Source organism: Lissotriton vulgaris, chromosome 6 (assembly GCF_964263255.1).
Source record: "Lissotriton vulgaris chromosome 6, aLisVul1.2, whole genome shotgun sequence".
In the NCBI taxonomy this organism is placed as follows: Eukaryota; Metazoa; Chordata; class Amphibia; order Caudata; family Salamandridae; genus Lissotriton; species Lissotriton vulgaris.
In genome coordinates, this window is record NC_141694.1 from 230,423,591 (window position 1) to 230,449,616 (window position 26,026).

The 26,026-nt window shown below is 45.1% G+C and overlaps 1 protein-coding gene across 1 annotated transcript in view; it reads right to left on the bottom strand.

The window, feature by feature from the left end:
- Positions 1-26,026, bottom strand: part of KLHL29 (kelch like family member 29) — a 729,019-nt gene that overhangs the window by 73,162 nt on the left and 629,831 nt on the right. The window contains exon 8 of the mRNA XM_086926271.1: positions 8,641-8,823. Within this exon, the coding sequence (XP_086782397.1) occupies positions 8,641-8,823 (183 nt within the window). The remainder of the gene's footprint in view (positions 1-8,640; positions 8,824-26,026) is intronic.

Below are 26,026 nucleotides of genomic sequence, written 5' to 3' on the forward strand. Positions count from 1 at the left end.
CTGCTCGGCTTCAGAACTCGTTTATCCAAAGAACCGCACTCGTGGAACCAAAGTTTTTGCAGTGCTCACACCATCAAGTTTTATTCACAAAGTTTTAACAGACGCGTTTCAGCATTACGCCTTCATCAGTGTCAGTTACATTGTGCGAGTTAGCCTGGGATATAGCTGCAGACAATCATAGACATGGTTGACGGACTACATTTCTGTCTGGGTCGCGCCATCTTGGAACATGTAAATACATATTAACATTCTGGTGCGTTTATTACCACATTGGAAAACTAGGTGAATATTGCCGTGTATCGGCATAGCTCCCCGTGTTTTTCCCCGCTGTTCAATCCCAGTGGTGCTTTGGTTATAAGGTCTATAATGTACCTGGATTCCAAGCGTCTCAATGTTTTTAACCTGTCCCCACCTCTCGGACTTTCGGGCACACAGTCTAAGCCAAAGTATTGCAGTTTACTCCTGTCTCTTTGATGTACTTGGTCAAAATGTCTCGCGACAGGGTATGCTGGGTCTGCTTTCTCTATTGCCCTTTGATGTTCAAGCACCCTGATTTTTAGTTGGTCACTGAGAGACTCCTTAGTGAGAAGCCATTTCAAAAAAACAACACAAAAGACAGTTAAAATCGCAGAGTTGGGTTTTTTTTTTCCCCTGCGGGAAATGTAAGGCCTGCACAGGAAGTAAAAGGGTGCGGAAATATGACATCCCTGGCGCCTGCATTTCTAAACCTATCAACAAGTTTCTGACATGCAGCACAAGCTATGCAGTCTACTGCTTGGTCTGCCCATGTGGGCTAAGATATATCGGAAGCACGATTCACGAACTAAAAATCAGGGTTAAAAAAATTGAGACGCTTGGAATCCAGGTACATTATAGACCTTATGACCAAAGCACCACTGGGATTGAACAGCGGGGAAGAACTGGCTGTACATCTGGGGAAATAGTTGAGTGAGACACCTACCTCCCAGTACACTAGGGATCAACCATTCCCTTCCATATTTGTGGTTCTATGACACTGAAACAATATGGATTGAAATATTAGTTAAGTTTTCACTATATGTTTCCCCCTTTTCAAGACTGAATTCAGGAAAATATACATAGTATGAAATATGGCTGTGGCACTGTAAATAAATTGCACTAGAGTAAGCTGGAATATAAGACTCGCCAATACATGGCTTGATGGACATTTGGAAACCTTGAAATGAGGGGGCTGCACGGCTCTAAGCCCCCAACAATCTCCCCGGATGTGCAAACACGGGGAGCTATGCCGATACACGGCAATTTTCACCTAGTTTTCCAATGTGGTAATAAACGCACCAGAATGTTAATATGTATTTACATGTTCCAAGATGGCGCGACCCAGACAGAAATGTAGTCCGTCAACCATGTCTATGATTGTCTGCAGCTATATCCCAGGCTAACTCGCACAATGTAACTGACACTGATGAAGGCGTAATGCTGAAACGCGTCTGTTAAAACTTTGTGAATAAAACTTGATGGTGTGAGCACTGCAAAAACTTTGGTTCCACGAGTGCGGTTCTTTGGATAAACGAGTTCTGAAGCCGAGCAGAATATATATATATATATATATATATATATATATATAACAGAATAAACCTTTCTCTAGAATTAGCGTTTTGAGGGTGAATTTGCATAATAATCCTGGTACAGGAGCTGAAGTTCACAATCATGCCTTCTACTTCATTTGCCTCAACAGAGCATTCCTTTCACCAATCAATCTTATTATCCCATCAAGTATACTAATAATATGCACATTAATTGTAAAAGAATTACATTGCATACCCCTACAAATAGAATTGTGCAACAAGCCACTCGCTGGTGAAATCAGCCATTGACTGGTGACTAAGGAAGCACCAGAGTAACTGATTGGTCTGTACCAAACTAGATAGTTTCACCTACTAGAAGTACTGAAAATCAACAAAGTTATTTTTCCCAAAGGGGATACTACTTGTTAGTTCAAAATAATGTATAGGGCAAATACATTAAGAAATCGTAATTGGCTAGTCCTGTCCTACCATATAAGTGAGAATGTATCCATGATTATTTTCCTATTTACTCATGGAATTTAATTTTCGGGTAAAATGCAAATATTAGAATACAGCAACAATGCCCAGGCAGAATTGATTGGCCATTTTTCTGCTGTGGTGGACCGATTGCTGTTGCAGTGCAGCTTCGTGTGTTTTTAAAGCCATTCGTATAATTTAGGGTAGTTGATGGACAGTGCAGCATTTCTTTAAAATTCAATCCTTCCAACCAAAGTCATTTAACATGACAGAAAGGCCTATTTTATTGTAGAGTCGGTTGGTGGCTGAATTAACCCATTATGGCACAGACAAAAGTAATTTTATTATATTCATATAAGAGTAAGAGTGGAATTGCTCAAATTATTTAAAGAGTCTTTTAAATTACTTAGAAGTAGAAGCGTTCAATGCAGCAGTTACACTCAGTTTGCCCACTCTTTTATTGGCATAATCCAAACCAGGCATAATCCAAACCAGGTATTTTTAGGACTGGACTTGAGACCGCATTACCGTCTCTCCAGAGCAGTTCCAAATACATAAAAATCACAACATAGACAAGGCATATATATGAGTCAGCGCAGCCAATCCGCACATTGCTAGTTGTGACACACTGTGAGTGACAGCATTCACTTCAATTATTGTAAGACTCTGCAGTGGGAAATGGAGAATGACAATGGATTCCACTGGTCACTCCCACTTGCACTGCAGACCGGCTCTTCAGTGAGTTGAGATCTCTTGTGTTGTTGCTGATGGCGAGACAAGGACAGCAGCATGATGGTACACTTCCTTTATTTTGTTCTGTGTTACATCAGAAAACTGCACTATTACTTGTATTTCAGGCAAGGGGGCTTTGGGGAGGGCAGCTGAAAAGAGAGAGGTCTCCCCCCCTGGGCGGTTTGGGAGGGGCTGGGGCAGGCCCCCGTTCGTCCACTTTGGATTTTTAGATTGGGCTACATATTTGTAGCCCAAATATATGTTTAGAGGGCAAACGCTCCCAGCCACCATTTTAGGTTTGGTGACCTGGTGGCTGGGAGCGTAGTACCAATAGTGAAGACATTCCTCCCACCCCTCCCCCCCCCCAACCCCTCTTCCACCCCACCCCCCCCCCCCCCCCCCCATTACCAGTATTTTTAGTTTTCTCTCCGAAGTATGGTTTTGGGTTAGGGCTATCTTTGTTGGGTCAGGTGTGCAAGGGGTAGTAGTTTGTATTGTTGCTTGGAACAGGTTCAGAGCGGGGCTTTTAAAGTTTGCCAGGGTTGGCAGAAGTTTCTGGTTACCGTTGAAGCTGGGTTCAGGGACAGCGAAAGGGTAGGCAGGTAATTTTAAGTTCAGTTGGAAAGGTTGGGTGAGTTACTGTTATAGAAATGCAGGCATAGGATGTTGGTTAATAAAAGTGTATAATTTTACTGCAATACATTTTAATGTTGTTATATGGTAATGCCAGGGTGGGGGCATGTTGAGGGTATCACGGGGGTGGGGTCAGGTATTCGGATGCATTAGTGAGGTTTTAAGTTTTGTAAGGCAGTTGCTAGGGATGCTCATTGTATTGTGCACCTGTTTCAATAAAGCAGCCTTTTTCACTCCTCAAAATGGGTCCTTATCTGGTCGGCCCCCTTCCTTCCCAATATAAAGTTGACCAAACCAAGATGGCCACCATCGTCTTTTACATGCGCTTGCTTGATTACGGGGCTTGAGCACATTCATGTAAAGACTTTATATAGATGCCAGTCAAAGTTTATGGTGGTATTGAACATAATATTTAAACAGCTGTATCTTGTTGTAAGTTTTAGGATACATGTTCCTTAATTAATTAAACCCCACATGCATAACAACAGTTTTCATAATGATTTGTTTATACATAAAAAGTATTAAGCCGTCAGTTCTACAAAAAGAAAACATCTGCAAATTAATAATTTTCCTCATTTCATCTGTCCTCATTGGAAATAGATGCATCTCTGCCAGTGTCTGATACAGGCATGTATTTCATAACATTGGGACTTTAATTAAAACAGAGAGCCAGGTGGTGTGTACGTGCATTCATCCCACTGAATGGTAGCGGTGTCAGTGCTGCGCTGCTCTCTCCATTCCGAGTGCTCTTTCTCCTGTACTCTGCACTTCTCCTCGCAACAAGCAGGTAGGTAATTGCAAATGCTATGCGTTCCCATAGCTTATGGCCACTGGCATGATGAGGTATTAGAAACGTTCTTCCTGCCAGCTATCAATTTCAGAGCAGAAGAGCTTTTGTGACACAGAGCTACTGCCAGTCAAAAGACAGCACAGCAGGGGTGGGTGCAGAGGGAAGGACAGTTTTTCTTCTGAGAATACTGCCCATCTGTTCAGTGGTGGCTCCTCCACTAAGGCAGAGGAGCGTCACCCCACTGCTCTTTAAGCAGTGCAAACAATATATGTATATTCGGAGCCAGGTTAGGGAGGGGGGGGGAGGGGTGGCAGGGCTGGGCTGGCCAAAGCACAAGGAAGAGTGGTTTGCTTTTTGAGTGCACATGAAGATTTGGCCAGCCCTCTTGGGCTGGCCAAACAGTCACATGCACTTTGTGTGTTCTCCACCAGGCTTTAATGCACGGCCTGGGTGGAGAACATGCACTGCCTTCCAGTCCTCGTCTGAGCACCAAACCACAGCGCTCAGACCAGTCACAATGCTGCTGTCATGGTGACAGCAGCGTCACGATTGGCTGGGAGCCTGGGTGGCAGGGGGAACTTTATTCCTTATAATATATTGTCACACCATACCTTTTCCCACAAACCACTTAATTCTTTGGTTCATAGCTGTTTCATATTAAAGACCAAACGTGAATATTAAAAATGTATTTCTAGTGCAAAATTAAAATACATCAAAAAACTGTTACCTATCTGTTGCAAAAAGACATTAGAAACAGCTTAATATAAGGGATCTATGACAGAATTTCGACAGACAGAATTTCGACCTACACAAATATCGGCGTAATTATATCGATAGCAAAAATATCGACGCCCTATGTACAACATGGTAAGTACCAAAATATCGAAAATTTAATATCGATGTAAAAAATATCGTTGTTAAATATATCGATTTTTTTTAAATTTAAAATAACATAAAAAAAACTGTAAATAATACATAATAATTACTTAAACATATTTAAATATATGTAATAATTGTTAAAAAAAATAATAATACATATTTAATAAATAAAAAAAAATGAATCATATATAATATATAATTACTTAACAATAATTACTATTCCCACTCCAGTGGGTGCAACAGTAGGGAAAACTGACCCTGAACACTAAAAATACCCCTTTACCCAAAAACCTAAAACTGACCCTGAACCCTAAAAATACCCCTTTACCCATAAACTGAAAACTGACCCTGAACCCTAAAAATACCCCTTTAACCAAAAACTGAAAACTGACCCTGAACCCTAAAAATACCCCTTTACCCAATAACTGAAAACTGACCCTGAACCCTAAAAATACCCCTTTACCCAAAAACTGAAAACTGACCCTGAACCCTAAAAATACCCCTTTACCCAAAAAATGAAAACTGACCCTGAACCTTAAAAATACCCCTTTACCCAAAAACTGAAAACTGACCCTGAACCCTAAAAATACCCCTTTACCCAAAAACTGAAAACTGACCCTGAACCCTAAAAATACCCCTTTACCCATAAACTGAAAACTGACCCTGAACCCTAAAAATACCCCTTTACCAAAGAACTGAAAACTGACCCTGAACCCTAAAAATACCCCTTTACCAAAGAACTGAAAACTGACCCTGAACCCAAAAAATACCCCTTTACCCAAAAACTGAAAACTGACCCTGAACCCTAAAAATACCCCTTTACCCAAAAACTGAAAACTGACCCTGAACCCTAAAAATACCCCTTTACCCAAAAACTGAAAACTGACCCTGAACCCTAAAAATTCCCCTTTACCCAAAAACTGAAAACTGACCCTGAACCCTAAAAATACCCCTTTACCCAAAAACTGAAAACTGACCCTGAACCCTAAAAATACCCCTTTACCCAAAAACTGAAAACTGACCCTGAACCCTAAAAATTCCCCTTTACCCAAAAACTGAAAACTGACCCTGAACCCTAAAAATACCCCTTTACCCAAAAACTGAAAACTGACCCTGAACCCTAAAAATACCCCTTTACCCAAAAACTGAAAACTGACCCTGAACCCTAAAAATACCCCTTTACCCAAAATTAATTATTACAAATAAATTACTTCCCACCCTATTCCCCTATAAACCCACAACCCGCTCCAGTAGTAAAACATATAATTTAGTTAAAAATATACATAAATTATCAATTAATTAATCAATTAATCAATTAAAATAAATCATTGCCAATTAATATTTAATTGCAAAATAAATTAATAATTGAAAAATAATTATTTAATTACAAATAAATTACTTCCCACCCTATTCCCCTATAAACCCACAACCCGCTGTGGTAGTAAAACATAATTTAGTTAAAAATATACATAAATTATCAATTAATTAATCAATTAATCAATTAAAATAAATCATTGCCAATTAATATTTAATTGCAAAATAAATTAATAATTGAAAAATAATTATTTAATTACAAATAAATTACTTCCCACCCTATTCCCCTATAAACCCACAACCCGCTGTGGTAGTAAAACATATTATTTACTCTTATATATTTTTAAATTATAAAAACATATTAAACACATATTATAACAATTAATTTAAATACTTAACTTATATTTCTAACATATTAGTAAATCGAAATTACTTACATCGATATATATGCTATCGATATTAGTAATTTCGATATTACTTACCTTAGGGTCGATATTCTGGCCATCGATATTCTGGACATCGATATTCTGTCCCATCGATATTAGCAACTCGATATTAGTGTAGGTCGAAATTAAAAACTCGATATTTTGACTGTTTACCAATATAAGCTAGGTTTTTTAAAAAAACAATCTATAGTGTAAACATTCAGAAAGATTCTATCTTTTCTCTAATTACCTAAGGAGTGCAAAAAAATAATTATGTTGCCATATTTATCTATTTTATGCTTGTCACTGTATAGCTAGATAAACTGAGCAGAAGAAAGAATAGCAGTGTTTTGATTGCATTCTTTAAACAGCTGCTCTGTGACCTCCTGACCTGCTTCCCCCCCCCCCCCCCCACCCATCTGCTGGCTCTGGCACCAGGCATTGCAGTGTCAGAACTTAACTGTAATAAGTTATTAAAGTTGGGTTCTGGCACAATTTCTGAATAATGGGTAAGTGGATGTATCACAAATCGCCTATTATAAAGAAATTAGAGACCGGTTGTAACAATGGGGTTGCAGAATGCCATGTACTAAATGACAATAAATAAACAGTAATACCACTGTGATAGGGGCTCCTAAACACTAGAGTACAATTTCACCTTAGACCTCAGAAAAAGAGAGTGTTTCTGATTGCCCTTGCTTTACAGTGATATAAGGTGACACTTTATATCATTTGAGTTTGAGGGTTAAATATGTGATGTGTCTTGACTTATTGAAATTATGTGTTTCAAATATTCATTTTGAGATAAAAATAATTTTTTTAGGTCTATGGTATCTGCAGTTTATTTTGTATCACTTGCTATTTTGCCTAATTCCAACATGCAGATCACAGGGTTTTTTGTTTCTTTATTAATCCCTTTATTGACAACTCCTCACTGGCCGGTTCTCAGTGCATCATAGGTGGCTACAACCCTGTACCACGTCCTGCTGACGTGTTGTGTATATATCTTTCGGAAATGCATTCTAATTTACTTTATAGTAAGTAGGGTGCAGTGGTTTCTCATCGAGCAGAGCAGATTTTGTTCCTTCCTGGGAGGGTAGACCCATCAAGGATATGAGTCTTTCAACGTAATAAGAAACATCCTGCAGGGAAGGATATGTTTCCACAAGACAGTACAGATTTAATTACAAACAGAATCTAAGATATATATATATATATATATATATATATATATATATATATATATATATATATATATATATATATATATATATATATATATATATATATATATTAAACAAGAACTAGTAAAGCAAGGAGGTTTGGACTCTTAGATGCAGATGTATACTTTGCTGTAATGGGAATGAATTGAATGGAAACCACCCTAACAAAATAAGCTAGAAACATTCGAAACACAAGGGAAATAAGCACAAACTATTTATAAGAAGATTACATTTTCAAACATTCGTGTAGCTCAAAAAAACAAATTGCCACCATATGGTATGCTATGATAAATGTGGTATCCTAAAGTAAGTGCTGGAGTTCAGGCCACCAGAATAAATTGAGCAATGCACAAGAGATCAACCACCAGTGCACAGAAATTGAGAGTACACCTAACACAGGCAGCCATCTCATAAGTCCAACAAGTCAACCGAGTACGTATTGCAAATTTAGTCCTCACGAAATTAGTTTTGTACATTATGCACAAGAATAAAAGTATGAGGGAACATAAAAACAAGCTTTAATTTAATGACATTCACTGGGTAACATGTGGTGTTGCAAAATTCACTGTTGTTATCAAACAAAACAAATATTTCTAGTCTGTCATCAACGTGTTTCTTACCGGATAGGTAAATGTTGTCTCCAGCGCTGACCACGCTAAAGAATTCCCTGTCGTAGAATGGCAGGCTAGCTAGTGGATACCATTTGCTGTTCTGTGGATTCAGGCACGTGACAGCAGTCAGCGTCCTCTGATTCATTCCAACCATCTGACGTCCGCCAACCAGGACAATCACCTCTGCCACTCCTAGGGTTCGAAGGACAACATGTAAAATGTTATTCTTTTACCAAGACACATAAAACTGTAGCATGTGCAAACTGAACTTGCCTGCTGTGAAGAGAACAGCATTGAAATAAATACAAGATTGCAAGATAACACAAAAGTATGAAAAATGTGAGCGTTATCCGATTGAGAACAGTAAGCCCTCCATCTCTTAACAGCACTAAACTATATTAGAGCATTGGAATGTGGAACACTCCATTAAAGACAATGGAGTGCTCCCTGCTTCTACAGGTGGGTAAAGGTCCGCAAAGCAACATTCCAATGTTTTCACAACGGCCTCTCGGAGCTTGAGGGATTTAAATCCCCTCGGGCTTAGAGAGGTCTTTGTTTTATTTGTTAGAACATTCTGCCCTCTAGAGGCAGAATGTTCTGATAGCCTTATAGCCCTTCGTAGCTGGGCTATACAGGCTATTAGAACATTGGAATGTTGGGAGCTCCATTGCAGACAATGGAGTGCTCCCAGCTTCTACGGGCCGGTAAAGGCCCGCAGAGCAACATTCCAATGTTCTACAAAGGCTTCTCGAAGTTCGAGGGGATTTATATCCCCTCGAGCTTCGAGAACCCTTTGTTTAATTTGTTAGAACATTCTGCCCTCTAGTGGCAGAATGTTCTAATAGCCTTATAGCCCTTCGTAGCAGGGCTATACCGGCTATTAAAGTCCCGCTGTTTCGTTAAAGTCCCTCGCCTTCGGCTCGGGCCTTTAACGATTCAGCGGGCCTTTACTAGCCGGTATAGCCCGCTACGGCGGGCTATAAGGCTATATTAAAGTCCCGCTCCTACACACATCTATTACATTTAAAGGCGATATCTGTATGCAAATAGCTTCCTGCATCTCTAAAACAAGCATTTACAATGCAATAGGTCTCGCAATTACATTGTTTCGAGCTATTGGCATTGTAAATGATATTGTTTTTTTTCCCCTTCATGAAGCATTAACCGCTTAACCGCGGTGCGAATTCCGCTGCGGTGCGGCGGTTTTAACGAGTGGGCGGGCCCCGTCGGCCAACGGACATGCGCAGCACTAGCCAGGTAGTGCTCGCAACAGCTATTGGCCGACGGGAGCACGGAAGGGGTTAATCAAATGGTGTAATGCAAAATGGCAATAGCTCACTTTGTTGTAATTGCGAAATCTAATGCATTGCATTTGTACTAGTGTGAGTTTTGTATTGTAAATGGTACTGGCTTTTATTAATGTTTTCTTTTATCACATTAATCTATTGCATTAAAAATGTTAATACCACAGGCCTCAGGACAGCAAACAGCTATTATTATGGCCACTGCCTGCTCCGCTTATGAGGGCTGCTGCAACAGGCAAGGAACCACTGGTCCCTAATGAAGTGCTTCCTGTTGTAAAAGGCCACTGTATGCTCTGCAAACAGTGATACTCATTGAACCAGAGCATGTGTCAGGACCTCAAGCACACACCCACTCTTCTCATATCGGACACACAACAACCACAAATAACCCAACCACACATACAGGCCGGCCTCTCATTGCCATGAAACGTTTGAGTGCCAAAATTTCACATTGGTTGCTGGTGAACGCTATACAAAGGTGAGATAACTTAACTAATGAAGAAGTCACCAGCACACGACACGGTGTGAGGGAGGGTCCCCCTATACTGACATTTCCTCCTGAGGCGAAAAGCCGGGAGTAGGCGCAACTTGCTTTTTTAAAATACAAAGCCCCATTTTAGCTTCACCTGCTGCACCTTTGCTCCCCTTGGGGCCACACTCTCCTGCCCTCAGTGGTCTCAGCGCTGCCCGCGGGACCCTGGGAAAAGGCACACACCACGCCGCCATCACCGCCGAGATCACGGGCCACGCCCCCTTTTAGGCCACGCCCCCCGCAATCTTCATAAAAGACCTCGCTGAGTACGAGCGCGGTCTGACATTTCCTCCTGAGGCGAAAAGCCGGGAGTAGGCGCAACTTGCTTTTTTAAAATACAAAGCCCCATTTTAGCTTCACCTGCTGCACCTTTGCTCCCCTTGGGGCCACACTCTCCTGCCCTCAGTGGTCTCAGCGCTGCCCGCGGGACCCTGGGAAAAGGCACACACCACGCCGCCATCACCGCCGAGATCACGGGCCACGCCCCCTTTTAGGCCACGCCCCCCCTACCGCCTTTCTGACACACATAAAAATGTGCCATTTTCGGAAGCGCAGCGGACGAGCGCAGCGGGCGCGCCGTTTGCGCGCCGAAGGCGCGCCTAAGGCAAGCCCGTCTGCGCCCGTCCGCGCCAGACCGGGCCCAGGGGCCGGTCATGCTGGCCATACCATTACATACTCGGCCACCGCTTTAAGGGACTGGCAGTCGCCCAGCCTCTCACCCTCCCCCTCTACCATCAGACGCATCACCATGGCCGGCATCGGTCAACCAGATCGGCACTTCACCAACCTGGCCGTATCGTCCAACTTGCCCATTCAGAGCAACTCCACTATCAGAGTTCTTTACCTAAACACTCGATCTTTGGTAAAACACCATGCTGATATCTTCATTCTTCTCTCGAACGAAAAACCTGATGTCCTCCTGCTCACTGAAACGTGGCTAACCGCAGACTCACTCCCTGACATACTGGCAGCCCTCCCTCCAGATTATTACATCCTCTGCGCCGACCGGCCAGGAAACCGTCCTGGGGGTGGGGTAGCCGCCATAATTTCCAAACACCTGTACTCCACCCCGACTCTATCCATCCCCCTCCCGGGAGTTGACAATTTCATCTTCAGCCTGAACACAGATAGCGGGGCCCTAACCTTTCTCCTTCTCTACCGCCCCCCTCACCCGATGCCTAATTTCGCAGCCACTTTGTCTGATCAGTTGATCAACCTTCTCACCTCCCACCCCAGATTCGCCCTTGTCGGCGACCTCAATTACTGGTTCAATGACCCCGATGCTGGACCCCACGCCTTGGAGACCTTTGAGGCCCTCTCCAGCCTGAACCTGTCGCAACAAATCTCTTCGCCCACACATATCAAGGGCCGTATCTTAGACCAAATATGGACCCAAAACCTCACTCTTTCCTCCCCTTCCGTCTCACCCTGTATTTGGTCCGACCACCATCTAATTGATACTACCTTCTCGATTAGCGGCCACTCCCCCACCCCTAGGATGGCTGGTGGTCTATCCCGCAAATGGAATGCCTATGACGCTGAAGGATTCATCATGAACCTGTCAGACACTCGCCCTGTCTTTGTCCCATGCATCAATGTGGACAATCTAGAAAACATTACTTCCCTCTGGCTGCAGTCAGCAAGTGACAAATTTGCCCCTCTCACCAAATTTCCCCCGACCAGACATCTTGCCTCCCGGATAAAATCTGGATCCCCGCTTGACGGCTGTCCTCCATCAGTCTTGCGAAGAGTCTGTCATTCTTTACCGGAATGCATTCTACCCCTCCTGAACTGCTCACTCAGCACAGGCACTGTCCCGAGTTCCTTCAAAAAAGCAGTCCTCGTCCCGCTACTGAAGAAACCTGGCGCAGACCCAGCGGAATTGTCCAATTACCGCCCTATCTCGCTCCTGCCTTACTTCTCTAAACTCCTTGAAGCACATGTCACCAGGTGCCTCTCCAACTTCATTGAGTCTTCATGCTATCTGGAGCCTAATCAGGCCGGGTTCAGACCTTCTTTTTCTACCGAAACTGTCATTCTGGCTGTACTCGACACGCTGAGAAGAAATGCCGACTCAGGAACCCCCCAGGCTCTCGTCCTCCTAGACCTCTCGGCCGCATTCGACACGGTTGACCACAACATCCTGCTTAACCGTGTCGAACAGGCTGGCATCCACGACTCTGCTCTCAGCTGGATCCGTTCCTTCTTGACTGACAGATCCCAAGCTGTCCGCCTGGACCCCTATTCTGCACCTATGACCCCCACAACCTGTGGAGTCCCTCAGGGCTCCTCTCTATCACCCCTGCTGTTCAACTTATACCTCTGTCCCCTACTCCACTCACTTCGCAAGTGGGACATTACAGTTTTTAACTATGCAGATGATCTGCAGATCATCTTTCCACTCAACTCCCCCAATGCAATAGACAACTTCCACTCCGCTATGCGCCACATACTAGAGTGGATGAATTCCAACCAACTGAAGCTGAACCCCGGGAAAACTGAGCTCCTCCTCCCAGGCGCCAGTCTCTCTGCCTGGGGCACTCACTTCTGGCCGTCCGAATTGGGCCCCCCGCCGTCCCCTTCCACCTCTGTCAAAAGCCTCGGCGTTATAATTGACGCCGAGCTCTCCCTCCGACCCCACATTAGTTCCGTGATCTCATCCTGTTCGTTCCAGCTTAGGAAGATCCGGAAGGTCTGCCATCTCCTTCCCACGCCGGCCCTGACACAGGTCATCATTTCTCTTGTGCTCTCCCGTTTGGACTTCTCTAATAGCATCTACCATGGACTCCCCAAAACTCTCCTCCACCGTCTCCAGGTGGTTCAAAATCAGGCAGCCCGGATCATCTTCAAACTTCCCAAATGGCAATCTGCCAGACCCATGATACACAAACTGCACTGGCTACCCATCGAACAAAGGGTGGCCTTTAAGCTGGGCTGTCTCACGTACAAAGCCCTCAATTGCCCCAGTCCTGCCTTCCTGGTTTCTCTGATCACCCCCTACTGTCCAAATCGCAACCTCCGCTCTACCCATCTCAAATCACTCAGCATACCTAAAACCAGAACCAATAAATTCGGCGGACGAAGGTTCGCATTCTTGGCCCCAAAATTCTGGAACTCCCTTCCCCTGTGCATCAAATCTAGCAGCTCCCTCCTCCATTTTAGGAAGCTGCTAAAAACTTTTCTCTTCCCCCCACCCTGCTAACCCTGCACTAACCCTCAGTTCTGGAATTTGATGTCTCACAGCGCCAGGAAACCCACGGTGTCAGTGCGCTTTATAAATCCCATTTAATAATAATAATAATAATAATAATAATACTGGCGTATGGTCCCACAATCATGCCAACCGTTTTTGCCCTCTTGGAATCTTATACATCATACATGCCTCAGCTTCTACCCACTGGCATGCGTCTGTTCAAGAATGTACCCTCCTAACTCCACAGTGTGCCTCATGGGTGGACGTTTCTCCGCTTCCAACACATTTTCTTGTGCCCGCCAAGTGCTTAGAAGCCATCTATAACGGTTTCTGAACAAGCAATGAATTATTTTAATTAAATGCTCTATGGATTTTTTTTATTGCTCTGTCTGATAAATTATAACTTTATTGTGGCTCCAGGTTTGGGAAGTCGTATTATGAAGCTGCACTAACAACAATAAATTGTTCCTAATCAATTCTATACAGTATATGAGAGAGAGAGAGGGAGAGAGAGAGAGAGAGAGAGAGAGAAAGAGTGGGAGAAGGGAGAAAGTGGGATAGAGATGGAGAGAGGGATACATGAGAGAGGGAGAGTGAGAGAGGGAGAGCGAGAGAGAGACAGCAAGAGAGAGACAGAGAGAGCGCACGACGGAGAGAGCATTTTTATTTAAATAAAGGATTGTTTGATAATGTTCCGGTATTAGGGCTCCAATATCTGGCCCTAAAAGTTAAACAGTTCAAAATAGTACCTCAATGACTACGGGAGCAGCGGACGAGCACTGACTACGTTCAATCAATCAGTCCTTCCTCCCTGCTTCATAGAGAGGGACGGAAATTATGTTAGACATGCCACGACGAATTATGAGGCTGTAAAGAAGAGTACCAAGCAAGCCAACAAATGTCTGTAGAGCATTACCAAAGCCAATAGGTTCTGAAAGGTGCGACCACTTGGCTTTGCAAATGCTTGTTCTGTAATTCCCACACTTGTTCTAGGCACACTGAAGACACTTGTTGGTAGTGTTTGAGGCCTAGCAATCCATAAATAAATAATACATTAAATGAATATACTTCAATTAGAGATTTGGCAGTTTAAAGCTGTGTTGATACTGGTGGAAGGGAGGTCTTTTCATTTATCTTGAACTCTGGGAGTATACTAAAGTGTCTTGAGCCTGAAGCAGATATCTGCTTAAGATAGACTTGTTGGATTATTTAGTGATGCTTTTTTTCCCAACACTGCCTTTGTTATGGGAAGTGTGGGGAGGCACTACGACATGACACTGCATGTTCTTTAAGTCACTTCGCCAGCACCGTTTCAGGACGCAGAGCACAGTGATCCAGCCACCTGGCTCTCACAACTTGGGAGGAATGGAACACATTTGGCAACAAACCTGGAAACTCCCTTCAGTGGGGCTAAGGCCCTGAAGGAAGAGAAGAAAGATCTGACTACACCCTATTTACCCGACTTGACGCGCATTACTTCTAGAGGGCCTTCATGGAAAGAACTCCTCGCTGCTGCTGCTTCTCTATTGAGGCAATTTGTTTACCGGCCTAAATAGCTCAGCTGTCGAAAAAACCTGTCTGACTTTCTATTTGTGCCAAATCAATGACTGTATTCTTTAGCCGGCACCTGCCGAGCTGCGCCGCGTAACCCGAAACACTTTCCCCCCACTTCAGGGCAAGGACCATAACACAGAGTATGGCGCAGTTGGGAGAGTCCTTCAGCTTCGCGTCTGAGCGCGCGTGGCGTACAAAAAGCTCTTTCTTCTCAAAAGTAGTGCAGCTGACAGGGCTCGTGTTTTCCGTGAAATCAGAGACAGAACAAGTGAAAAGAGGGGGTGCAGGCTTATCCTAGGCTGCCAAAATAAGATTCTGCAACGTTGCACATAAGACAGGACAGCAACCAACAACAGTGGTGCAAGAACAATTTGTAGAGTGGGAGCGCGGGCTTAGAACTATTTTTAGAGTAAGAGTCGGGCAATCACCATCACTTGACTTAAAAGTGAGTGCCTTAATTGTCTTTTCCTTACGGCTGAAACATATGTATTGAGAGATGTGTCCTTTACTTTGTAAATCAACCACGTCTTTATTTATGTGTGTGTTAGAAGACCTCTGGAGTGCTGAGGTATTCCCATTTCACCCGTACGTAGCCCAACAAGTGTGCCACTACTTAAAATTACAAAATACCCTAAACACGCAAAGGAAAAGTAAATACGGTTCGCCTTTTAAAAGATTTAGCAGCATTTTGCCAAACAGTGTTGCCTTTCACAAACAAGTCAGATTTACTCACTGCACTCTGTCGAAAACACGTTGCTTGAGTGTGAAAGCTTACCGAAAAGCACATTCAGTAATGTCGGCTTGCCGGAGTCACAGACGGAAGCACTTCAGGCCAGCCAATTGCATCGCGGCCCGGCCGGCCAGCCAATTGCATCGCGGTCCGGCCGGAAGTCCCGCCTCCTCGAGCACCCGAGAAAGGAGAGGAAAAGTCTTCCCGGGGGCTGCGGCCCGGGGCTCCCGTGAGCTGCTGAGTGCCCCGGAGCCGCCTGCGCAGAGGAGTAGCTTTTGTCCCGCGGCCCCGGAGAAGAGCTGCAGAGCCGAGGAGTCACACCGGGAGCAAAGAGAAGTGCTGCGGAAAGAGCCCCGAGGAGCGAGAGCTCTCGTGTAGCCCCCACCAGCAGAGCCCGGTGAGTGTTGTCAGGTGGGGGGGAGAGCTGCGGCGGGGGCGAGGGAGGGGGGTGGAGGTGTCTCTGTATGTATGCGGCGGCCGGGGGCGCTTCTGTGTATGCGGCGCGGGGGGGGGGGGAGAAGTGTCTCTGTATGTGTGCATGCGTGTGTGTAGATGCGCTCCTGCGTGTGTGCGGCAGGGCGGGGGGGGGGTGCGCGCGTGTGTCTGTGTGAGGGGCCCTTCCTGCCTGCGTGTGCATGTGTGTGTCTGTGGCAGGGGACGTGCATGGCGCCGGGCTGGGCGTGCGCGGTCACGAGGTAGAATCTCCGGCAGGAGACGCTCGTGACAGTCTTCTGTCCACATTCCCCTGAAAGTGATAGCATTAGTTGTCTCGCTAGACGCAAAAGCTTCGCTTTTGCGTTTGTCTACCGAGACCTAAAAAATCTACTTGCATACATTTAAAATATTTTAAAAAGCTTCCAATGTCTGCCAAAATAATATTTGTGGAAATAGGATCCCCTTCCCTTTATGTAAATGATTTACCACCGCAAATCAGGAGTTTTTGCAATGTTTTTTTACGGGGTTTCAGTTGCAAAAGCATGATACATATCAATCCGATTCAGTATTTGAAAAATACACCTACAACAAGCCCCCCCCCCACATAGGACAGCCTTCTAATCCTATTTTAGGAGTTAGCAAATGTTTACCAACTAAAATGTGACTGATACAAGGAAACCCAAATATTTGCAGCTCAAATACTGAATCAGAGTGTTCGAGAGCATAAAACAGGTTTGCTCATTGAGCACCACATATTTAATTAAGCATACATAAATAACACTGTGACAGAACGGGGTGCTATTAATATTGCTGAGCCAGTAGAATAAATGGGAATAGCAACTGACAACCAAATTAGAGGATATAAGCAAAAATAAACTGCTTGTGTGAATTGGCAGACTTGAACAAGTGGGGTTAGCCCTTAGGACATGTATCTGCTATGGTAGCAAGGAGGAGAATTTGCAACCTGACCCAACATTGTAAATGAAGAGGAAAACGGACTGTTTTCTCTTATTGGAAAGTGGTTTATTAGTAGGTGAAGGTAGGTACCCACCACTAGTAATAAGGCCACAATGACAATAAAAGGTCCAGTCAAGGACTCAATAAATAATTCCCTTGCTCAACCCTTGGTAGCTGGCTGCAGGTAGGCAGGCTTAACTTAGGAGGCAGGTGAATAAAGCATTTAAACACACCATAGTAAGACATATTATAAAATAAAAATCCAATACCAATTTATAAAAATATGAAATATTTCTATGATTAAAATGACACCCCAAATGACAATAATCTAAAGTAGGGAACAGGAGAAATGATTTTTAAAAGAATAAATACTGAATGCGATGGAGCCCCGGTCTGACACAACGAGCGGTAGGGCATGGTCAAGGTTATACCTTTTGTCTTGGTCATTCTTTTTTTTTATTTTTTTTTTTAGATTTTTCTCTCGACATCGAGCAGGTCTCCTCAGCACGCTGTGTTTGGGTTTATTGTCAGCAGCTTGCTACAGCATAATGCCTTGCACAGTTCCTAGGAGTTTTGTTGACTACCAAAAGCTCTTGTGCTTCAGCGCAGCAAACCTAAATTTCAGGCCGGGTCGCGATGCAACCTTGCCGGCTTGACCCTCGATGACGGGTTGGTCAACTTGAAGCTTTTAACAAAATTTATCCAAAAGATCTCAAACTTCTAGATCTTCTTCCAGAACGTCTTTTTGGGGTTCCAATGTGTCCACAACACCAATCCAAGTTTCCAGAATATATGAGTTGTTCCTTGGGACATTGGGGCTATAATTCCCAAAATGCATCTGGCCAAATCCTTAAAAGTCTAGGTCATGGTGATCAGCAGGGTTCTTCTTGGTGGAGACGATGCATGTGGAGCTATTTTACCTGTTACTTTCAGGGAGTCCACTCCTTCAACTTTCACTGCAAGGCATAGTCTTTTTTTGCTGAAGACCAAAGTGTGCAGCAGGGTAAGTCCTTATGAGTGCAGTACTAGTTTGTGCAGTCCAAGGGTCCAGCAAGGCAAATCCTTCTTTTTTCTGTAGTTTCAAGGCAGGTATGGGAGTTGCAGGGCAGCTCTCCCATATTTATCCAGCCTTCTGGGCTGGCAAGCAGGGCGGCACACCTGACCAATAGGGTGCAGGGTGGCTCAACGATGACCACTTCCGCTTGTGTGGCAAATACTTGTACCACTAAGCACTGTTTTTAAACACCAAAATGGAGCTCAAGGTCCATCCCCTTTGCTAATTCAACTACAGGAGCTCCCATCTGGCTGGGTGTGTAGGAAGTGGGGGTAGGCCTGGGTCCTGTCCTAAGTGTCTATCTCTCTTTGAAGACCAGTTTGGCTACTCAGCCCCCTTCCTGCCTTTTGTTCTGCCCCTGCAGATCTCCTCCCACCAAATGTCGCTGTTTCCTTTCAGGCCACTTCGCACCTTACCAGAGCAGTCTGGTTCAACCTGTCAAAGGCTGGCCAACCAGAAAAGCCTGCTACAGGGCTCAATTCAGGAACATGAGAAAAGCAGGTCCTATAACTTATTTTCGGACATACTTATAATAAATCTAACCTTGGTAAGTTATTTAAATTATTCTAACTAATAATTTGACACTTTGAAGTATCATGGTAGCTCACTCCTGACAATTTGGACTTTAATAAAGTTTAATAAAGCCATCCCATGTTAGCCCATGAGCTAATGTACTTCAATGGGAACAAATGGAAAGGGGCGACCACTCGGTCCCCCCGAACGTATGGCAGAGTGCCTCGATCCCCCCGGGAAGCCATTTTGGGCGGGAGGCGCGTCTCGGCTGGTATGCCCGAAGCGGCGTAGCCGGGGCGCGCTTTTTCCCGCCCTAGAGTGGGCTGGCCTAGACACTGACGCGGCGGGCCACGCCCTCGGGGCAGGCAGGGGCGGGTTTACGCCCGCCCTGAAGATGGATAAAAAGGGACGCAAGACCAGAAGACATCCTCTTGTTCCTGTGCTCTGAAGCTGCACCTCCTCGCTGCACGTGAGCTCGAGACGGAACGAAGAGCCAATTTTGACCCACCCACCAGCCCCTGAGGACAGCCAGTTGTTTTAATAAATTTGATCAATTATTCTATTTCGTTTTCAGGTTATTGTAGTGTTGTGTTGATGTTGAATGTGTAATAAAGATTGGTCTAATTTTACAAGTTTGTGATTAAAGAACTTCGGTTGTAAGGTCCATTTATGAACAGGTTTTTCGGTCAAAGTGGCCAATGTAGTTTCGTTTAGTTATCATTTGTCGTATTTATTTTTGGTCGGGCGGTAAGGTCATGATCGGTGAGCACTAATTGGAAGATCCCTATGAGTGGGCGTCACCCAACACGGATGGGAGCGCTCGGGGGAGGTGGCCTTTGGCCCCTCAACGGGGAGGCGGTCCCTTCTAAGGATGGGTCGCCGAAAGAAGAGGAAAGGCGGTCAAGGCCCCTTCCTGTGTAGGAGGGGTTACAGCCCCCTCCTGGGGAATTTCCCGGGGCCAGTGACATCTGCGACGGCAGATGCGGTAAGTTGTGTGGGGTTGGGGGGAGGTCTACGATACCTTCTAGATACCTCACACGAGTCTTCGAACGACCTTTAACTGGCGTCGAGTTGATAAGTGCCCCCGTCAAGTCAAGGGAAATTGGTAGTAGTTGCACTTGAGTACGCCTCAGTGCTGTCGCCCCTCCAAGTGGGGGGGGGTATGTCTGGTTAGGGATCTTGACACCGGTTACGACCTTGCCGTTGGCCCTTAAACGTTAGGATGTACAATTTCAATATTTCAAGTAAATGTTTTGTAGGATGTTAGTTCGGCTAGGAGAACCTCTGTATTAGAGAATCTGTTAAGGTTAGCCAAACATCGCAATGTGGTATGAAATTGTACATTAATGTTTAAATGTTTTTAATTTTTTGTTTTAATAAATACGGCCGGGAGGGTCACTCCCTCCCACTTCCAAAAACTTCAAGAACTGTTTCCGGTTTCCCTCCTTTGGGGATTGTGTTGAGAGGGGGTGGCGGGTATCTCAGCCATATAGGAATTGGCGTTATTTAACTCACAAGGGCATATAAAACTTTTTTTATAAGTCCCTGCTTACAGTTACAAGGAATCCTAACCCTAGAGCACCTAGGGGAGGCCTTAGCGGTAACTTATATGTGTAAATAAGGTTAGGACTTTGGAATTACCTTTAACTGTAGAGTTGAATTTGCATATACTTTTAACTTAAAAGGAGCCTGCAAAGCAGGGCTGATTTTAAAATGACAGCAAGCCAAATAGCAATGCACACTTAAGTGCATTAAATCTACTGGGCTTCTAAACTACATGCCCTACCATATACTAGGGACTTACAAATAGGTTGTCAGTACCAATTGTAATTCTATCTAATTATCATGTACCTTTCACACAGAGCACAAGCCCTGGGTCTGGTTAGCAGAACCCAGGGTACAATCAGAGTCAGAAAACCAGCATCTAATAGTCAAAATGGGGGCAATAAATGGGTGTATACAGCAAAAAGCCCTGGTTTCTCGAAGCTCTGTGTTGCTAAGGTGTACTCCATAACATCTGTCCGTTTAGCTAACTATTGTCTCCATATTATTGTGCAAACAGTGTTTGTGCATAATTTGGCATTAAAGGTTTTGGAAACATTTTGAACTGTTCCACCATTTATCCTATGCAAATTTGCTAGAGAATAACTAGCAAAATATCCATGTGAAAAACAGATCGGACTGATGGAGCATATCTTGTTTTACCTTGCAATAAATACCTAAACTGCATGTTCCCCATTCCTACTTTCTGGACCGGGAGGTAATATTGCCAGTAAAATAAAACAAGGTAGAGTAATGGGAAATTTCTAAGTAGGTTATATTCCGGTATTAATGGAAGAATTAGATTCACCATGTGTTATATAAATATATAGAAGATTATGCTCGAAAGTTGTTCTAGTTGTGCTCACTCATTTGTGGCATCTGAACACATAGACAAAGACGTGATCACTCTAAATTGTTCAGCATGTTGATTTTTAGTGTTTCGTTTTTGATGCGGTATGCATACAAACTTGCTTTAAACAATACGAGCAAAAGCCTCGTTCTTAACAAAAGAAATCATAGATGAAATACAAATTAAATTAATGTGAGCGAAATAAGCATATATTAAAATGTGTATTTTATGTAGTTTAACACAGAAGAAAACAAGAAGGTGATAATTCGATTCCCGCCATTTTAGCTGCTTTAAGGCAAGAAAATGTGTACTAAAATGCATTGGTGCATTTAAATCTCCATACCTGCCAGAAAATAAAACGGTCATATATTTTGTATTAACAAACTATTTTCAAGCTAAATGTTGTGAGAAATGAGCCTCTATGGGTTACTTTATTGCATTTTAACTGTCTATGTCTTCAATTGTTAACAATAGGCTTGCGCCTTCAATTATTTTTTCCTCAGATTTGTTTTCCTTCACATTGCTTAGTTTACACTTTTGCACTGCTTCACTACAAACACCAGCAAGAGATACAGCTATATGCAGTAGTGTCAGCTATCTGCCAAAAGTGGTGGACCAGCGCGGGGGATAATAAAAAAAATATATAAAAGCACTTACAGCCTTTCCGCTCCTCTGAAGCAAGTGCACAGGCTCCCAGACTCCCCTACACCAATCCAGATGCTGCTCTCATGCTGGTAATACAGGGATTGGCCTGAGCAGCTGGCTTTAAGCTCCTATGCGGACTGGGAGCTTGTGCCTGCTGTTTTTTACCCGGCAACGCAGCTCAGATTGCAGAGATCTCAGTGCTTATGTCGGTTTGTCTGTCCTAAGATTGCCGGCCAAACAGGCATGCACACTTGCAACAGTACACACCACTCTTTCTTCTCAATGCTAGCTTTAGTGCTGTTATCATGATGGCCCCATCCCTAAGACTCGTCTTGTGAAGAAAAATAAAAAGATAAACAACTAGTTTTACCATCATTTTATTTTTTCAGGTTTGCATCTACTGGCAAGAAGGCAGCGCTCCACCGCCATAAGAGAGGGGCCGCCACTGGTTATACGTATTTGAAACTTGCATTAGGGCACCACAAGACATTTTGGCAAATAATATAGCACAGTCCAAAGAACCACCCATCAAGACTGCCACACAGTTTGAAACTGTAAGCAGGCAGGCAGGGACTTCGTTCTGCAGCTGGACAGGGTGGTAGTGCAGGAGGAAAGAGAAAGAAGCCCCCCGGGGCCGTGGCTTGGACGGCAATGTGGATGGTCGTCTGAGTCCACTCGCTCCGCACCCCTGAGGCTAACTACAGCGATAACTACCCGCCAACCTACTTTGTTCTGACTAAGCGAACAAGAATAAAGCATGGGAAGAGCGAGGCTACATGAAGAACTGAGAAGCGCACAACGGGAGCAGTGCTAAGCCAAGATATCGCCCCCCCGAAGCTCCGAAGACCTAGTAACAGGGCGGAGGACAAAATGGCGCCCAGACGGTAGGAAGAGCGAACAGACTTCGGCATCGAACCGAGTGAGCCAGCGTAGAGGAGAAGGGGTGAGCCGAGCGCCTGCACTAACCCACCCCCACCACACACCCCCCCCCCCGGCCCCTCGGTGAGCTCTGAGCACGCCGGTCAGTTAAGCACGATAGCGGGGCGAGCAGAAGGGCGACGGTTCAAAAGCGCACCGAGGGCGGGTGAAGCAAAGGGCGCCCCCCGGAAGCCTCGAAGAAGGAGTCTCTAAAGCAGCGCGGGGGTCCAAACGGGCACTGATCGCCGGTCAGGGAAGGCCACCGGGAACAACGAGCAGCGGCGAAAGTGAAACCAATCTCACGCATGGGCGCCTCCATTACAGGAAGCCGCATAACGGATCAATACCAACTAACAGGAAATGGAAGACGCCCAGGCAGAAAGGCAAGCGTGGAGGTAAACATCCAGCGCGGGTTTCAATCTCGATAGCCAGGCGCTCACCAATTAAAGGGGAACGCTAGCAGCGCAGACTATTCCAAGGTGTGAGAGGTGGAAGCAGGAGACGGAGGAGGCGGACCGCATCAAGCACACGCCAGGGGGAAGGCCAGGGGCCAACAGGAGAGGACACAAAACCCCCAAAGAGCCTAACGAAGGAAGGGGGGATCAAGGGCCAGAGCGACACGTACCGCCAGCGAACGGGTGGAAGCGCGTTTCAACGGGGCAAACCGGAGATGGTACTCAAGCCTCGAAGAGCCAATCAAAGGGGCCGATCAAGGACCAGAGCGGAACTCAGAGCGACACTCACAGCTGGCGAAAGTGCGGAAGCGCGCCCAATGAGCGCCAAGGCGAGAGATAAACACGGACTCCTGAAGGGGGGGATACCAAGGCACGAACACAAGCCAAAAAGAGCCAACGGCCAAGTGAGCCGAGAACTGAGATTAGTCTCAACCAGCCAAAAAGAGACAACCGACACCACCCCCGCCAGCCACTCATAAAAAGCAGCCGGTTTAGGCTGCGTACGAGACAAAGCACACGCTGGCAGGACCAAAAGCCAAGACACGAACAAGACACATCAGAGAGCCAAGTAGGTAAAGAACTCTCGCAACTGCCCCGACCTCAAAAGCAGTCCTGCCTAGCATCCCAACATTTGCTCAAAGGGTGGGGCGACTAGGCAGCATTCTGTCAAGAAGAGGTATGGCAAACAATGAAGGCAAAACAGCAGGAGACCAAAAAAAGGTCAAAAAAGACATTCCCGATTCACCGCTTAAGTCTAAAAGCGAAACGGCCACCCTAGAGACTATCCTCAGGAAGATCAATGAAGGGAACGTGGTGGCGAAGTAAACAAAACTGAAGATTGACAACAAGCAACTGGAATTGGCGGCAATAAGAGCCGATCTGCACAGCACCAACACCCGAATGGAAGCAGCAGAAGGCCGCATAAGCTCTGTGCAGGACGCAACTGTAGAGAACACCAAGGCAATAGCAGAATGTCAGAAAGCCACAAAAGCCATACAAAGACAGCTAGCGGAGCAGGACGACAGGGCCAGAAGAGGCAACGTGAGGATCCTTGGAGTGCCGGAAGGAACAGAGGATAAAGCAGGCTCATGCGCAGCTATGCTTGAAGACATGATTCCAAAGCTCACAGGCATCAACTTTGACAGGCTGTTCGAAGTACAAAAAGCCTACAGAGTGCCGGCAGGGAAACCGTTGACGGGAAAGGGACCCAGACCAATAATATGCAATCCGCTGCGAACGAGCCACACTGACGCCATTTTCGCATTTGCCAGGAAGAATCAGAACCTCACTTGGGCAAGCAGCAAGATCGTGCTGACCCAAGACTACTCAAAACCAACGGTTGAGATCAGGAAAGGAGGGAGGGGGGTGCGGGGAGCACATACATGGGGTTACTCTTTGTCTCTATCTTCTTTACTCTATCTTCCAATTTTCCACACTTCCCCCTCGGAGCAACAAGCGCAGGCATAAGCACAAGCACCCACAAGCCAAGCCAAGGGCTAGGGAGAGGCAGCCATAGGGAACCACAGAGATCAAGGCCACATAGATCGCCAGATGCACACCACCACAAATGACACACAACAACCAAACCAACCTCTCAACTGATATCAAGATATCAAGATATCAAGATAGTATCCCTAAACGTCAAAGGTCTCAACAGCCCGGTGAAAAGAAGGAAAGTTCTAGAACACCTGAGGAAACTGAAAAGCGACATCTATGTACTGCAAGAGGCAAGATTAGAAGCTGAGGACATAGGGCGCCTCAAGGCTAGCTGGATAGGCGAAGTAAGAGGGTCAGCAGCACAGAACAAGAGAAATGGGGTAGTGACATTAACCAGTAAGAAATCCAAGCTAACAATGGTGGACACGCAGGCAGACACCGAGGGCAATATTCTAGTGACCAGCCTAAGGAGAGCAGAGGAAACTTTACATGTGGCCAACATCTACGGCCTAAACACTGATGACAGGCCCTTCTGGGACAAGGTGGGAGCACAACTACACACTCTACCACTAGGCGACCTTCTTGTCGTCGCCGGAGATATGAACCAGGTCCTAGACCCAGCCATTGACAAGCACCCGCACAGACCTAGCCAAGCAACACACAAGGGCAACATCCTGAAAAACCTGTGCTCCAAACTGAGCCTCAAGGACCCGTGGCGCCTACAAAACCCAGACGCCAGAGAATACACCTTCTAATCCAACCCACACATCTCCTACAGCAGAATAGACCACATCCTCATATCAGAAACACACACCCATCTCATAGACCACACGGAAATTGGGTCTCGGAGCATCTCATATCACTCGCACATAAGCCTAACCCTATCACGGAAACACAATGAGAAGCCAACCCGCAGATGGCGCTTTGACGACAATCTGCTTACCAACATCTCAGCGAGAGCAGAGATCGAGACAGCAATAAAAGAGTACCTGGCAATTAACGACACCCCCGAGATAGACAGGGACCTGCTATGGGATGCCTTAAAGGCCACCATCAGAGGGACAGATATGACAATCAAGGGAAGGCTGAACAAAGACAGAAACAAAAAGATTGCCGATCTAGAAAAAGAAATCAAAAACCTTGAGAATGGTCACATAGCCAATCTAGAAGATAGAAACACCCCCACCAGCCTAACTAAACGAAAGTATGAACTTAACAAAATCCTGAGTGAAAGAGCAGGTACCTGGATAAATAAATACAAAGCTATCAACCTGTG